Here is a 12499-nt window from a genome sequence, read left to right on the forward strand (position 1 = left end):
TCTTTTGCTTTCTTTCATACGGCCTAAGGAAATGAAGGAGAAAGTGGTGTCTTCCATCCGTTATTAATATAAAGCTAGGCTGGAAAATAAGATTCAGCTCTAGCCATGGGAGTACCTCCATGCGTTTGTGAATAGTGAATGCACTCACTTAACCTTGACAGAAGCGTATTCTGAATGACATTTCCATGGAATCAACCTAAACTTGAAGTATTTTATCTAAAGTACTGGGCAGGTCATACCCTGAAAGACTTGATAGACAGCTAAATTTGCTCATGCGATCTCCTCCCTTCTAGGCAGCATAAAGCTGTACGAAAAATGTCATTGCCACAGCCACACAGGTAACAACGGTAAGGAAATAATTTAAATATGAAACTTGGGCGCTTAGTTTGGCCCTCTGAGAAGTACTGTATGGGAATTTTCCCTCAAAGTGAATTCCTGCGAACCTATGTAATCAGAGATTGCTTCACTCCTCACTGGCTATGGCCACATACAGAAACAAATGCCTTTAAACTGCAGTCTGCAGCAGGACAGGAGGAAATACCTTGCCCGTTATGAAAGTGAATAACCACAGCCCCTGCAGGCATTTGACTCCTCTTTGAACCAACGCCGTGCATTCCTATGAAGTCTGTAGAAACAGTGGTGCATTTTTAGAAGATGTCCATGAAGGAACTTCTTGTTAAGCTCTTAAGTGTGGTACATTTGCAGTTGGCAGCTGACTGCTTGCAGGCGGATGAGTAAATAACGGTGAATATTTCTGTTTGACTAGCAGGAAGTCTCACATTTCTTTATAGGTATTTAGAAATACCAATTGTGTGTTGCAAGATGGGAATTTCTTAAGATTTTTTTTCTTCCTTGTTGGTGACAGCACCATTCTGGTTATTAAACTCAACTTACAAATAAGACAATAAAATAATGAGGATAATAAATCTAAGTTTGAAGACTAAGAAGGTTTTAGCTGCATTTATCTTGAAGAGATTGAGACCTTTACTGCGTAGCTATGGTATTTATGTGTCTCTTTGCTTTGTTACGTATTGGCCTCAGCAGAGGTCAGATAAGAACCCAAATCTGCCAGGCTACTTGATTGACTATGAGGCAACATCAATCCTCAAAAAAAAAAAAAAAGCAGTTTGCAGTTGTTAAAGTGAACTAGCTGATGCCATAATGCAATCAGTATCATCAGGTGGCTTAGCATGGCAGACGGAGTCTAGGGGCTGTGTTAGAAACTGCTCCCCTCTACCAGAGTTGCATTTTGAAGTGGGACACTGTGAAAAGCTGATCTCTGAAAGAGATTGCTGAACATTACAGAGTCAGTTTTCCATCCCACCTTTTGAAGCTTCTGCAGTTCGCCATGCAAAGCTGCTCAAACAAAGCACTTCCAATCAAATACAATTGTGTGCAGGCCGGCATACTGTTTCTTGCCAGCACTTTCTTCTGAAATAATTCAGTGGATAAGAATTTCAAAGGCTAATAAAAAGCAACCAGCTCTGAACATCATGAACAAGTAGAGCTGCCTTCAGTAGTTCAGCTCATGTATGCCCACTGGAAAATAAATAAATAAATAAGTTGTACAAACAACCTCAAGACTCAGTGGGTAAAACCCACTTCTCCTTATTCTCCTTATTAGTTCCACTATCAAAACAAGAACAAGATATAGGTGCTGGTAACTAGTGCAGAGGGTTTTTCATGCTTTGTCATTCGCGTAGATCTTATATGAGGGTTGATACATCAGGGGTATTAAGGCTGTGCTTCTTCCTCCCCAAATACTCCTGCTTGATGTCCCACCTCACTTGCCAGCAAATGTCCCCACAGCCCCCGTGCACTCAGAGCCCTGACAAACCCAGCATTGCTTCAGACTCCGGGCAAGAACACGCAGCACGGTGAGGTTGCTCCTGTTGGTACACGAACGATGCATCGACACTCTTCGGCACTTGGACTAGAAGAGCCACCTTTCTATTATCAGGGAATGGTCTAGTAATTATGCCAATTAAAATCTGTGTATTTACTTACGCTATTTTTGTTAGTAGCGATAGATTGGTGAACAGCAGCTGTGCAGTAAAACCGGGACTTTGATGATAAACTCCTAATAAACCTTGAGTAGCAGAGCCTAAATACCCAACTCCCTCTTCAATAGGTATTGCAACAGACTGTAAACAAAATTCATCTATGGCTAAAGTACTTTCCACCTGTTGTAAGAAATTTGACAAGTTTGGAGTGAGGTTTTAATTACTGGGAAATTGCCATATACTTGAAGGGCTGTTTCTGATGACGGCAGAGCAGAGAAACCAAAAGGGGGCAGGAGAAAAATATATAAGAGGCAAGTGCAGGAGAGCCTGCAGTCTCGCTCTTGAGAAATGGTGTGTGCTACGCTGACAACATGAAGGCTCTGCTGACCCTCGTGTTTTGCCTCCTACCCCTGGCTGCTCAGGGGAAAGTCTATGGAAGGTGTGAGCTGGCAGCAGCTATGAAGCGACTTGGACTGGACAAATACCGGGGATACAGCCTGGGAAACTGTAAGTCTGTTCTCCCCTGATTTCCAGTGAGCATGTGGGGTGGGAATTTCCATTTAACAAGCTTTGTTACAGTGAGCGGGTAGGCACGATGCTGCAATGTAGGTGTTAAGACTCAGCTGGGTTAGTCCACCTCTGCTGGCACAGACTGCAGCATTTTCTACAGCTTTTCCCTTTACCACTTCTTTCCCTGCCACTCTTCCACAGCCAAATAAAGCCGTTATCAGGAAGCGTTTTGCAGAAGCAGCCTGTCTCGTCATACCTCCCCAGGAGCTAATTGCTCGGCTTTTATTTGCTTTGATTCCTTCCTCTGCGGGTGGCTGCCACTGGTGACCTCCACCCTGAGGCTGTGGAGCAAGCAGGACGGGAGCGTGGAGCTGAGCTGGGCAGAGGCGCTGGTGCCAGGCTTGCTTGGTGGGAATCACTGGAAATAGTAGCGGGGGAGAGGAGACAGTGGGCGTGCTGCTGTGGAAAGGGGGCTGAGGGAGAGGGGTTCCTCCAGACAAGGGGCCTCCCTCCCTCAGGTGAAGGTCAGGTGAAGACTTCTTTCCTCCGGACAACAGGCTGTTGTTAAACCGATTTCCTTTGAAGAGAAGAAAGTGTGGGGTCTGATCCCGGATCTGGAGAGCGATCCATGTGAGGGTCAGACACAATCACTGTCCCCGTCCCTCTTCCTTCCCGCTGCCCTGACACAGATGCAGCAGATGTAGATGGGACAAAGTAAGGCCATTACGAGTCACGTGAAGTACAAGCGGCTGAAATAAACCTTGTCAAAGCGAGCGGCTATTTGTGCTGCTGCCATCTGCTGCGGTCATCGGCTCCCAAAAGCTTCAAAGAGAGACAGGATGAGAGACAGAGCATGCCCTGCCTGCTGCTGCCCACTCCAGTCAGCATCCCTTGAGACGTGGGTGCAGCCGGGCCACCCGCAGCCACATGGGCAGGAGCTGGCATTTATTTTGAAGAGTAGAAATCCTGTTCTGGGTTTTCTAAGGTCATTTTGAAGTTAAGACATGCTGTATTTGTTTTTCATACTGGGTTGGATTGGAATAAAAGGAGCCCCACCTGTCACATGCACTCTGTATACAATCACGTTTCAGCCAGGGAAGGAGATGGGGTGTGTATGTACACGAGTGAGTCGGGTCCGGTTTTAAAGCAAACATCTCTTTTTTTTCTTTTGAATGAAATTTTGACAGGGGTGTGTGCAGCAAAATATGAGAGCAACTTTAACACGCAGGCTACAAACCGTAACACTGATGGAAGCACTGACTACGGAGTTTTACAGATCAACAGCCGCTGGTGGTGCAATGACGGCAAGACCCCGAGGGCCAAGAACCTGTGCGGTATCCCATGCTCAGGTGAGCTCAGCTTCCACAGGCAATACCGTGACGGGCTGCCCTTTCATATTCCCGTTGCAAATGAGCAAAGGTTGGTGGCAGCCTTGGCTTCAGAAACATTGCCGTACAGAGTTCAAACTCACCCTGCCCCCTTTCAAAAGGGAGATCTGCACCATGGTCATGCACATGTGAGAGGAAAACATTTCTTTACTGCAGGAACTGTATTCCCGGTTACCCATCTTACTGTTTCTAGAGTAAAGAGGTTTCTGCAGAACACATTTATTAATCAGTAGTGACACTAACCCCTGGAAAATTTTCTTTGAAGGTAGTGAGAGCTTGACTTCTTGCAAAAGGCTGGCCCAAATGACCTCTTGCAGCCTGGTTTATTTTGTATAATTTCTGGATTTGCTTCATTGGTTTTACTCTTGCATTCTGATAATTGCAAGTTGCCAGAGGGAAGTTCTTTGCTTTTGCTTAGAAAATAGAGAACAGAAAAATTGCCACACATCTCAAGCCTTTGGTTCTTGTTGCTTGGTACAACGTCTTACCAAAGAAGGTGATACACTATATATATATATTCAAGAGCTGAACAAGATTTCTGGAGTAGTCAGTCCATAGCCTGAATATTTTGAAGTTCAAAGCGGCGGTACAACTATTATCATGCTTGCCACTATCATTTTCTCATTTTCTTGGGTGTTATATAGGCTTTTCCTCACATCATGTTTGCCCATGTACTATTTATTCTTCGGAACTTGTTTGTACAGGATGTTTAATTTAACCAGACACCATTTGGGCCCTTGGGAGAGGGAAGCAAAAAAATGGTGAACACCAACACATACTCCCTAAGGACATTTGAAGACTATTTAAAAAAAAATATGAAAAGAAAGAAAAAACTGACGTTGTTTCCTGTCTCCTTTTTTAAGCACTACTGAGATCAGACATAACAGAAACTGTGAAGTGTGCAAAGAAGATTGTCAGTGATGGAAATGGCATGAACGCATGGTAGGTTTTGGTGGGTTAAAAAAATGAGCTGCACTTGTAGAACACAGACAATTAAGAGAAGGAAAATCATTTTAAATTAATCCAGCTTAGAAAGAACAAGCAAATTGTAGCAGTCCCTTTCACATATATTTCAACCCAAAGCATATAAGAACAGTAGCTAAAATGAGCATCAGTGCAAATTGCAGCCGTGGCATCCTTGATGTTCTTCAAACCCTGATATGCACCAAATTCTTCATAACTAGCAGGGCACAAATATTGTCTCAGTTTTCCATTCCCCAAACTTTTAGTATTGAAGTGTAAAATAAATGACCTACAACATACATGTAACTGGTTTTGATTTTGCTGGCTGCAGGGCAAAGGGTAGAGTCATCTTGACCTGCTTTTACAATGCCCATGTGTTCTAATAAGAATTGACACTTTCAAAGAATAGAGTGCATAGACCAGTCCAACCTATAGTCTTAGGTGTGCTCTAATTTCTACATCAGGAATGCTTAATTGTGCCTCTCTCTTTGGGGAAGTAGCAAAGTACTTGATATATAACCTGGCCTTTTGCAGAATTTAGCTGTGTATCTAAGCCAGGGTTACTAAGAAAAGTCCCACCAGTGCCGACATTCGAGCTTGCTGTCATTAATTGCCCTGATCTTCCTCTGTCCAGGGTCGCGTGGCGCAACCGGTGCAAAGGGACAGATGTCTCCCAGTGGATCAGAGGCTGCAAGCTATGAGGCGCAGGTGCTCAGCGGAGCCCGTTCTCAACAGCCGGCACACCGAGCAAACTGGTTCTTCAAGGCGCTTGTTACGTGATCCAGACAAAATTCAGCCTTACTGCAAGGCAGCTCGTTTGTGAAGCCGATGCTTTACTCCTTGCTGATAAAAGGGGTTCGTTTCCACCCACCCGCCCCGTTTGCGCCCGATGCAGCTAAAACAACCAGCCGCTGGTTTTGCTGTATGTAGGCACGAGCAGGAACCCAATCTAACCGAAATCTCACCGCTAGGTTTTGCTGCTGCATACTAGCATGATGTTACTTGCTTGGCAGTTTTAAGTCCATTCATCATTAAAAAATATCTGCAAATGGCTGTGTATTGGTGAGCGTGCTTTTTAATTGCTAGTGCTGGCACGGATTTTAATCTGTGACTGCTCAAAGTGGTTATGGCTAATGAATTGTAGAATCATTAAGGTTGGAAAAGGGCTCTGTGATCATGTGCTCCAACCATCACCCTGATACCACTGTCACCCACTGAGCCGTGTCCCTAAGCACCACGTCCAGCCTTCCCTCGAGCACCCCCAGGGACGGTGACTCCACCACCTCCCTGGGCAACCCGTCCCAGTGCCTGACTGCTCTTTCTGAGGAGAAATGTCCCCTCATTTCCACCCTGAGCCTCCCCCGGCACAACCTGAGGCCATCCCCTCTCGCCCTATGGCTAGTTATCCGCGAGAAGGGGCCGACCCCCCGCTAACGGCCGCGGGACAGCCTCCTCGGCTAAGCCAGGAAATGGCGGCGGCGGCGGCCGCCTCAGCGGGGCCGCGCGCGGCGGCCGCCATCCCCCGGCCGCCCCCGGCCGCCATGGGGGCGCGCGCCCCTCCCGGCGCGGGCACGTGACGGCGGGGCCGCCATCTCGCGGTGCCGGCTGCGGCGGGGCCGGGCCGGGCCGGGCCGGGCCGAGCCGAGCGGCCGCGGGGCGGGAGCTGAGCGCGGGCGGCGGCTGGCGGCGGGCGGCTGGCGGCGGGCGGCGCCCCCTCGGTGCAATATGTTCAAGAGAATGGCCGAGTTCGGGCCTGACTCCGGCGGCAGGGTGAAGGTGCGGCGGGCCGGGCGCGGAGGGAGGGAGCCCGGGGGGGTCGGGGGCTGCCCCCCCGGCGGCTCGGGAGCGGCTGCGGGACCGTGGGGTTGTGGGTTTCTCGCTTTAAGGGCGTTACCATCGTGAAGCCGATCGTGTACGGGAACGTCGCGAGGTACTTCGGAAAGAAGAGAGAGGAGGACGGGCACACGCACCAGTGGACGGTTTACGTGAAGCCGTACAGGAACGAGGTGAGGAGCGGAAGGGGGCCGGGGTGCCGGCCCGAAAGGGGGCCGCGGGGGGAAACGGCCACCGAGGTGCGCGGCCCTCAAGGGGGAAAACGCTGCGGGGGGACGCAGCCGCTTCACGTGGAGCGGGACAGTTTGTCGTACAAGTGAACGAGGGGTTTAACGAGGTACGTGTGGTGCTACCAACCCGTGGTGCTGCTAACTTTTGGGTCCATGCTCTTATTTTCCTGCTGTTGTTGAACGTAGGGGTGTCAGAAGAAGGGCTAGGCGCCTGGCACGGGGGAGGAAGCAGCCGTTTGTCGTGCTGTGCAAATAACGAGAATTACCGGACCTTCCCTTTCAGGACATGTCTGCCTACGTGAAAAAAATTCAGTTCAAGTTGCACGAGAGCTACGGGAATCCTCTAAGAGGTAGGGTTTGTGTTTTGGCCTTTGTTTCTGGAGCTAGGGTTTTGGTTAGTTGCATGGGGGCTTCATCACCTTCCCTTCTGCTTCTTACTGCAGTTGTTACCAAGCCGCCGTATGAGATCACTGAGACAGGCTGGGGTGAATTTGAAATAATCATTAAGATATTTTTCATCGACCCCAATGAAAGACCTGTAAGTACATGAAACTTTCAACAGTACTTAAGGAATTATGGAGGCCTAAGGTTGTAGTGCGTTATATTGCTGGTCAAAATAAGTGCTATCAGCCACAGGGATAAGATACCTTGCTTTTGTTGGAAATGTATTCAACGGTTGGCCATGTTTTCCGATTTCTGTGCTTTATTACAGGCTAGGGTATTTGTGAAGGCTTTTGCTGTTCCTGGCATTTGCTTATATGTGAACGCATGCTGCACCTTACCTGCGTTGAGCACACAGGGAGGGTTTCTTCTCAGTGGCTTCCTAATCATAGGATATTTGAATATTTTAATTATCATAACGTAGCGTATGTGTGTGCGTGTGTGTGTATATATATATGTATATATTGTCTGTCAGATTTGGTCAAAATCAGTCAAAAAGTGGCAAAGTTGCTATACAAGCGTTAGTTTCCAAAGAAAAACAGGCTAGCACACTTCTGTAAAGCAGTGGAATGAACTATTTTCTTCCTATCATTTGTTTCAGGCATCTTGCAGTTTTGTGTATCCAAGTTTAGGTAGGAAACTTAATTACCATATTTTAGGGTAAGATATTAGCTCCTGAAAGGAGCAAGTTCATTCTGTCACGCAAACTATGGGGATGATAAGGTTGTGCAGACCATTTTCAAATGGATTTATTGGCAAAGTTGGTTTGAAATAAATCATCTGTTCTATTTGGAAATCTTTAGAGAAGGTATTTTTAGTAGTTTTTATGCATCAATCCTACAGCAGTTGTTTAGATGCTTTAAAAATACCAAGCAGCCTTTGTGGCTGGAATGTTTAATAATGAACATTAAACTTAAATAACTGCTGATGTTATATGACATTTATTTTTGTATTCCTAAAAGCCCTTTAAATCCTATGCAATTGTTTAGTAAGAACAAATACTACTTCTTCATATCTAGAAGGTGATTTGTATTTCCCTACAATTGTCAAGCTAATAAATCTCTGTCTCTGCACAGGTAACCCTGTATCACTTGCTGAAGCTTTTTCAGTCTGACACCAATGCTATCCTGGGAAAGAAAACTGTAGTTTCTGAATTCTATGATGAAATGGTATGAAAATTTTTAATGTAATCCTCACCTTATTTTGAAAAGTATTAGTGATATCACTTGTTTCTCTCCCCCATTAGATATTTCAAGATCCTACTGCAATGATGCAGCAGCTGTTAACAACGTCTCGTCAGCTAACACTAGGTGCTTATAAGCATGAAACAGAGTGTAAGTACAAAATACGTTCATTTTAGAAGTATAAACTATAGTTGGTTTTGGGTTTAGTGTTTCTTTTGTGGGATGTAATCATACAATGGATTTGGCTGCCGCTAGAAAGTGGTATTTTTGCCTTCAATTAACTTCAACTTTACAAAGATATTAATACTTATTTGAAAACTTAAGATTTTCAGATCTGTATGCTTGCTGAAAAGAAAGGAATTACAAATAACTTGGTATTAGGTTGATGGCATGATCTATGCCTAGTTTATCGTATTTGAAATGAATTAAAAGAGGATAAATTCAGACCATTGCCTTAGAGGTAATTAGGCTTGTGTCATGAGGATGTTAACTGGAAGCAAAGATTGTGCTTCACCACTGAAGTACGTAGCTGTTAGTGCTGCTTGAGACAAAGCAGCAACCCCCTTGGGATAGAGAGGAGCGTCTGGAAGCTCTTGCTGTTCTTTTCCCTTCTGTCTAATACTTTAACTGTAGGTCACTTCGTAATGCGCTTTTTCAGTGTAGTTTAATGTAACTTCTGTCCCTCCTGCCTAATCTGTCTTTAAATATAAAACCGAATATTAATGGAATTAAGGAAATAGGGCTATGAAGATAGTGCAGGGTCTAGAGGGGAAGATGTATGAGGCTGAGGCCCCTTGGTTTGTTCAGCCCAGAGCAGAGCAGGCTGAGGGGAGGCCTCATGGCGGCCTGCAGCTCCCTCACGAGGGGAGCGGAGGGGCAGGCGCTGAGCTCTGCTCTCTGGGGACAGCGACAGGACCCGAGGGAATGGCATGGGGCTGGGACAGGGGAGGGTCAGGCTGGGGGTTAGGGAAAGGTTCTGCACCCAGAGGGCGGTCGGGCACTGGGACAGGCTGCCCAGGGCAGTGCTCACAGCATGGAGCCTGCTGGAGTTCAAGAAGCATTTAGACAATGCTCTCAGACACAGGGTCTGGTTTTTTGGGTGGTCCTTTGGGGACCCAGGAGTTGGACTTCATGATCCTTGTGGGTGCCTTCCAACTTGGACTATTCTACGGTTCTACAAAATAAAATGAAATGCATTTATTCATAAAGTAATGCATTTAGCAATGATTTCTGCTCTGATCTTCTGAACTTGATTTCTGATTTTACGCTCTCAGAAAGCAGTTGTATTTATTAAGTACAAATTCTGCCTTGGTAGTTGCAATGCCATTGTACTTCTGGTCACTTGCTCTTTGGCTTTTTCCCCTGACACTGAATACCTCGATCAATGAATGCTTGAGCTCTACAGATTTAGGGTTCTGATTTGCTTCGTATCTGTTCAGGTGTTTGAACATGTGAGGTAATTCCATTTTCTACCTCAGTTTTGTCAGTCTTAAGGTGGATCTTTGTAGTATTGCATGTTGTTATGGTTTGTGGATAGAAAGCATTTAATAATTTGAAACTTTTTTTAAAAGTCCAGAAGTTTTCTTAATTAGAAGTTCTACATGTTTCTCCTGAACATCAATTAAAAAAAATAGATTTTTTGAATGCATTTCCTTAAAAAGTGCTATAGAAGCAGATAAAATTTTAGATCCAAAATGATGTAACGTAGGATCTGGAGGGATATCCATGGCCTAAGAAGACTTGTTGGCTTTGCATTGTCTTAAAACTTGTGCTTGACAAAAAATAAATAAATACCTCTGTCAGATGTTCCATCACCAGTCAGATGCTTATTAAAGCAAAGGTACCACCATTGAATTTTGTAGATGTGCAGAATCAAAATACAATGAAGAGCAGAAAATATGATACACTCTTCACTCTTCTTTTCCCATGTGCTGTATAAATTATTTGCAATAGTCTATAATCTCCTATTTCTTTTGCTGTCAACCATGTCATTTTTTTTCACCTATTTTCAGGTGTCGTTTTTTTTTAATTTTATTCTGGCAAATGCTATAGTGAATTATACTGTTCCAACCACAAAAACGATAGACTGAATGAGGTCATAAACACTTTTCTAATTCCAGCTTTTTTTCATGTATCATTTTTACCACAATCGTTGAATCTAAGACGAGTCGTCTTTTTTTTTTTTTTTTTTTAGGACACATACCTTCTAAATGGCTATCACTGTTTAAAAAATAAATGTATTTTTAATAATTATAACTTCTTTTTATACTTACTACTTATTTTTCTTTATCACCATTGCAGTTGCAGACCTTGAAGTAAAAACCAGGGAAAAGCTAGAAGCTGCTAAAAAGAAAACTAGTTTTGAAATTGCTGAGCTTAAAGAACGATTAAAAGCAAGTCGTGAAACCATCAACTGTTTAAAGAATGAAATCAGAAAACTTGAAGAAGATGATCAGTCTAAAGACATGTGATGAGTGGTGACTTGATAGGGAGCCTGTGCTGAAAATGAAAGGACTCCGGTCATGGAATTGTATGTGTTCTCCTGAATTCCCTAACGGAGACTGTGATTTTTATTTACAAGTCATTGGAATGCGTGGCGACTGACTTCATGAAGAGAACAAGAATGAACGTATCCTCTTTTTATAGTTGAAATCTGTGGGTGTGTACTGATTTATTTCAAGGAAACCAGGACTTGAAGACCAGATGACTTCTTAACTGCATTTGAGTGGTATACGAAAAGTTTGCATTAAGTCTTGTATTAGTTCAATGGGACTTTACAAAATGCCACTGTTTACTTTTGTATTTTTTTCTACTGTTTAGAGATGCATCTTTAAGTTGAAAATAAAACATGCTCTTTTTTTAAAAAAAAAAAGTCTCTGTCCAGTTTGGGCTTCAAGTACCATTATAAATAACAGTTTAAGTCAGGGGCTGTAATATAATAGTATGCAAGATGCTTAAGTCTTGTTAAAAGTAATTTCTGTAAGTCTGTTTATTACCAGCAGCATGAAAAAAACACTTCATAAAATCAGGAAAATATTGTTTTTAATAACTTCTTTATCTACAGATAAGAGTTTCTAGTCCCACATCTGCTTTAACAGAAAGGCATCAACCAGACAAGTTATGTTTGGATGCAGGAAACTATGTGTGTCCTGTTTTGTTGACATTCTGTTTAACATCTATATTCTGCTGTGCTTACTGTTAAGTAGGAAGTGTTCCCCCTGAAAAATTGGTACGTGATCTTTTGCTTGTGAATTCTTCTCTTCATTTGTAGAGGTAAACGAGCCTCACAGAGATGGCAGGACTTGAGGCTTTGAAAGGCTTGGAAATCTCTACTGCTTCAAAATCCTTTGATGCAGTAACCTCTGTCATAGAGAAGAAAAAAAAAAATACACCCTCCACTTCCATACAGATCAGTGTGAATGCTTTCAGACCAAAGCACTGATTTAGTCATACTTGAAATAATTGGTAATTTTGCATTTAGTATGGCGTGGGAAAGATTCATGACTGAAACAGTTCTAACAGTCTGGACTCAGTATGGAGATGTCATTAAGGAAGATAACTTTAAAATTCGGTGTACTTCGTTGAGGAAGATGAGGCAGCTTGTACCAGCAGCGTTCACACAAATCCCCCACAGCACTGCAGACCACCCAATTTTCTCTGATGAGGTAACTGCCATTGCTGATGATCACACTGAACAACTATTTTTACCAGCCGCTAGCAATTTTCTTGTACTGTTTTCCAAGCATTGTAGGTAAGTATAAATACGAGGGTTCCAGAGCACGCTGAAGTCAGTATATTCAGTTAAAACATAAACGAAAGGCAGGTTTGTTTTGTTTGGATACTGGAGACGTTTTTTCATTCCCACCTACTCTTTGTTACAGGCTGTCTTCTGTGGATGGAATTTGCTTTGACCAGTAGAGAAACTGGCAGCTGAGATACTGCTTATT

The 12499-nt window shown here is 44.0% G+C and overlaps 2 protein-coding genes across 2 annotated transcripts; both read left to right on the plus strand.

Moving 5' to 3' along the window:
- Nucleotides 1-1602: 1602 nt before the first annotated feature.
- Nucleotides 1603-5917, plus strand: LYZ (lysozyme). The gene is made up of 4 exons (XM_013198195.3): nucleotides 1603-2510; nucleotides 3701-3862; nucleotides 4765-4843; nucleotides 5499-5917. Exons 1-4 carry the CDS (start codon nucleotides 2375-2377, stop codon nucleotides 5563-5565), a joined length of 444 nt encoding a protein of 147 aa, XP_013053649.1. The 5' UTR covers nucleotides 1603-2374; the 3' UTR covers nucleotides 5566-5917.
- A 531-nt stretch (nucleotides 5918-6448) lies between these two features.
- YEATS4 (YEATS domain containing 4) lies at nucleotides 6449-11430 on the plus strand. The gene is made up of 7 exons (XM_048065366.2): nucleotides 6449-6640; nucleotides 6751-6870; nucleotides 7211-7277; nucleotides 7371-7465; nucleotides 8445-8537; nucleotides 8615-8702; nucleotides 10854-11430. The coding sequence occupies exons 1-7, from the start codon at nucleotides 6590-6592 to the stop codon at nucleotides 11021-11023; spliced, it is 684 nt and encodes a 227-aa protein (XP_047921323.1). The 5' UTR covers nucleotides 6449-6589; the 3' UTR covers nucleotides 11024-11430.
- The last annotated feature ends 1069 nt before the right edge of the window (nucleotides 11431-12499 follow it).

This window comes from Anser cygnoides, chromosome 1 (assembly GCF_040182565.1).
Source record: "Anser cygnoides isolate HZ-2024a breed goose chromosome 1, Taihu_goose_T2T_genome, whole genome shotgun sequence".
In the NCBI taxonomy this organism is placed as follows: domain Eukaryota; kingdom Metazoa; phylum Chordata; class Aves; order Anseriformes; family Anatidae; genus Anser; species Anser cygnoides.

What these genes read in the sequence shown, in the direction of transcription:
- LYZ (XM_013198195.3), top strand. Translation starts at nt 2,375, where the DNA reads ATGAAGGCTCTGCTGACCCTCGTGTTTTGCCTCCTACCCCTGGCTGCT. An exon ending in GGGATACAGCCTGGGAAACT is followed by an intron (nt 2,511 to 3,700) that starts GTAAGTCTGTTC and finishes AAATTTTGACAG; the next exon opens with GGGTGTGTGCAGCAAAATAT. An exon ending in GTGCGGTATCCCATGCTCAG is followed by an intron (nt 3,863 to 4,764) that starts GTGAGCTCAGCT and finishes TCCTTTTTTAAG; the next exon opens with CACTACTGAGATCAGACATA.
- YEATS4 (XM_048065366.2), top strand. Translation starts at nt 6,590, where the DNA reads ATGTTCAAGAGAATGGCCGAGTTCGGGCCTGACTCCGGCGGCAGGGTG. An exon ending in TGAAGCCGTACAGGAACGAG is followed by an intron (nt 6,871 to 7,210) that starts GTGAGGAGCGGA and finishes CTTCCCTTTCAG; the next exon opens with GACATGTCTGCCTACGTGAA. An exon ending in TCGACCCCAATGAAAGACCT is followed by an intron (nt 7,466 to 8,444) that starts GTAAGTACATGA and finishes GTCTCTGCACAG; the next exon opens with GTAACCCTGTATCACTTGCT.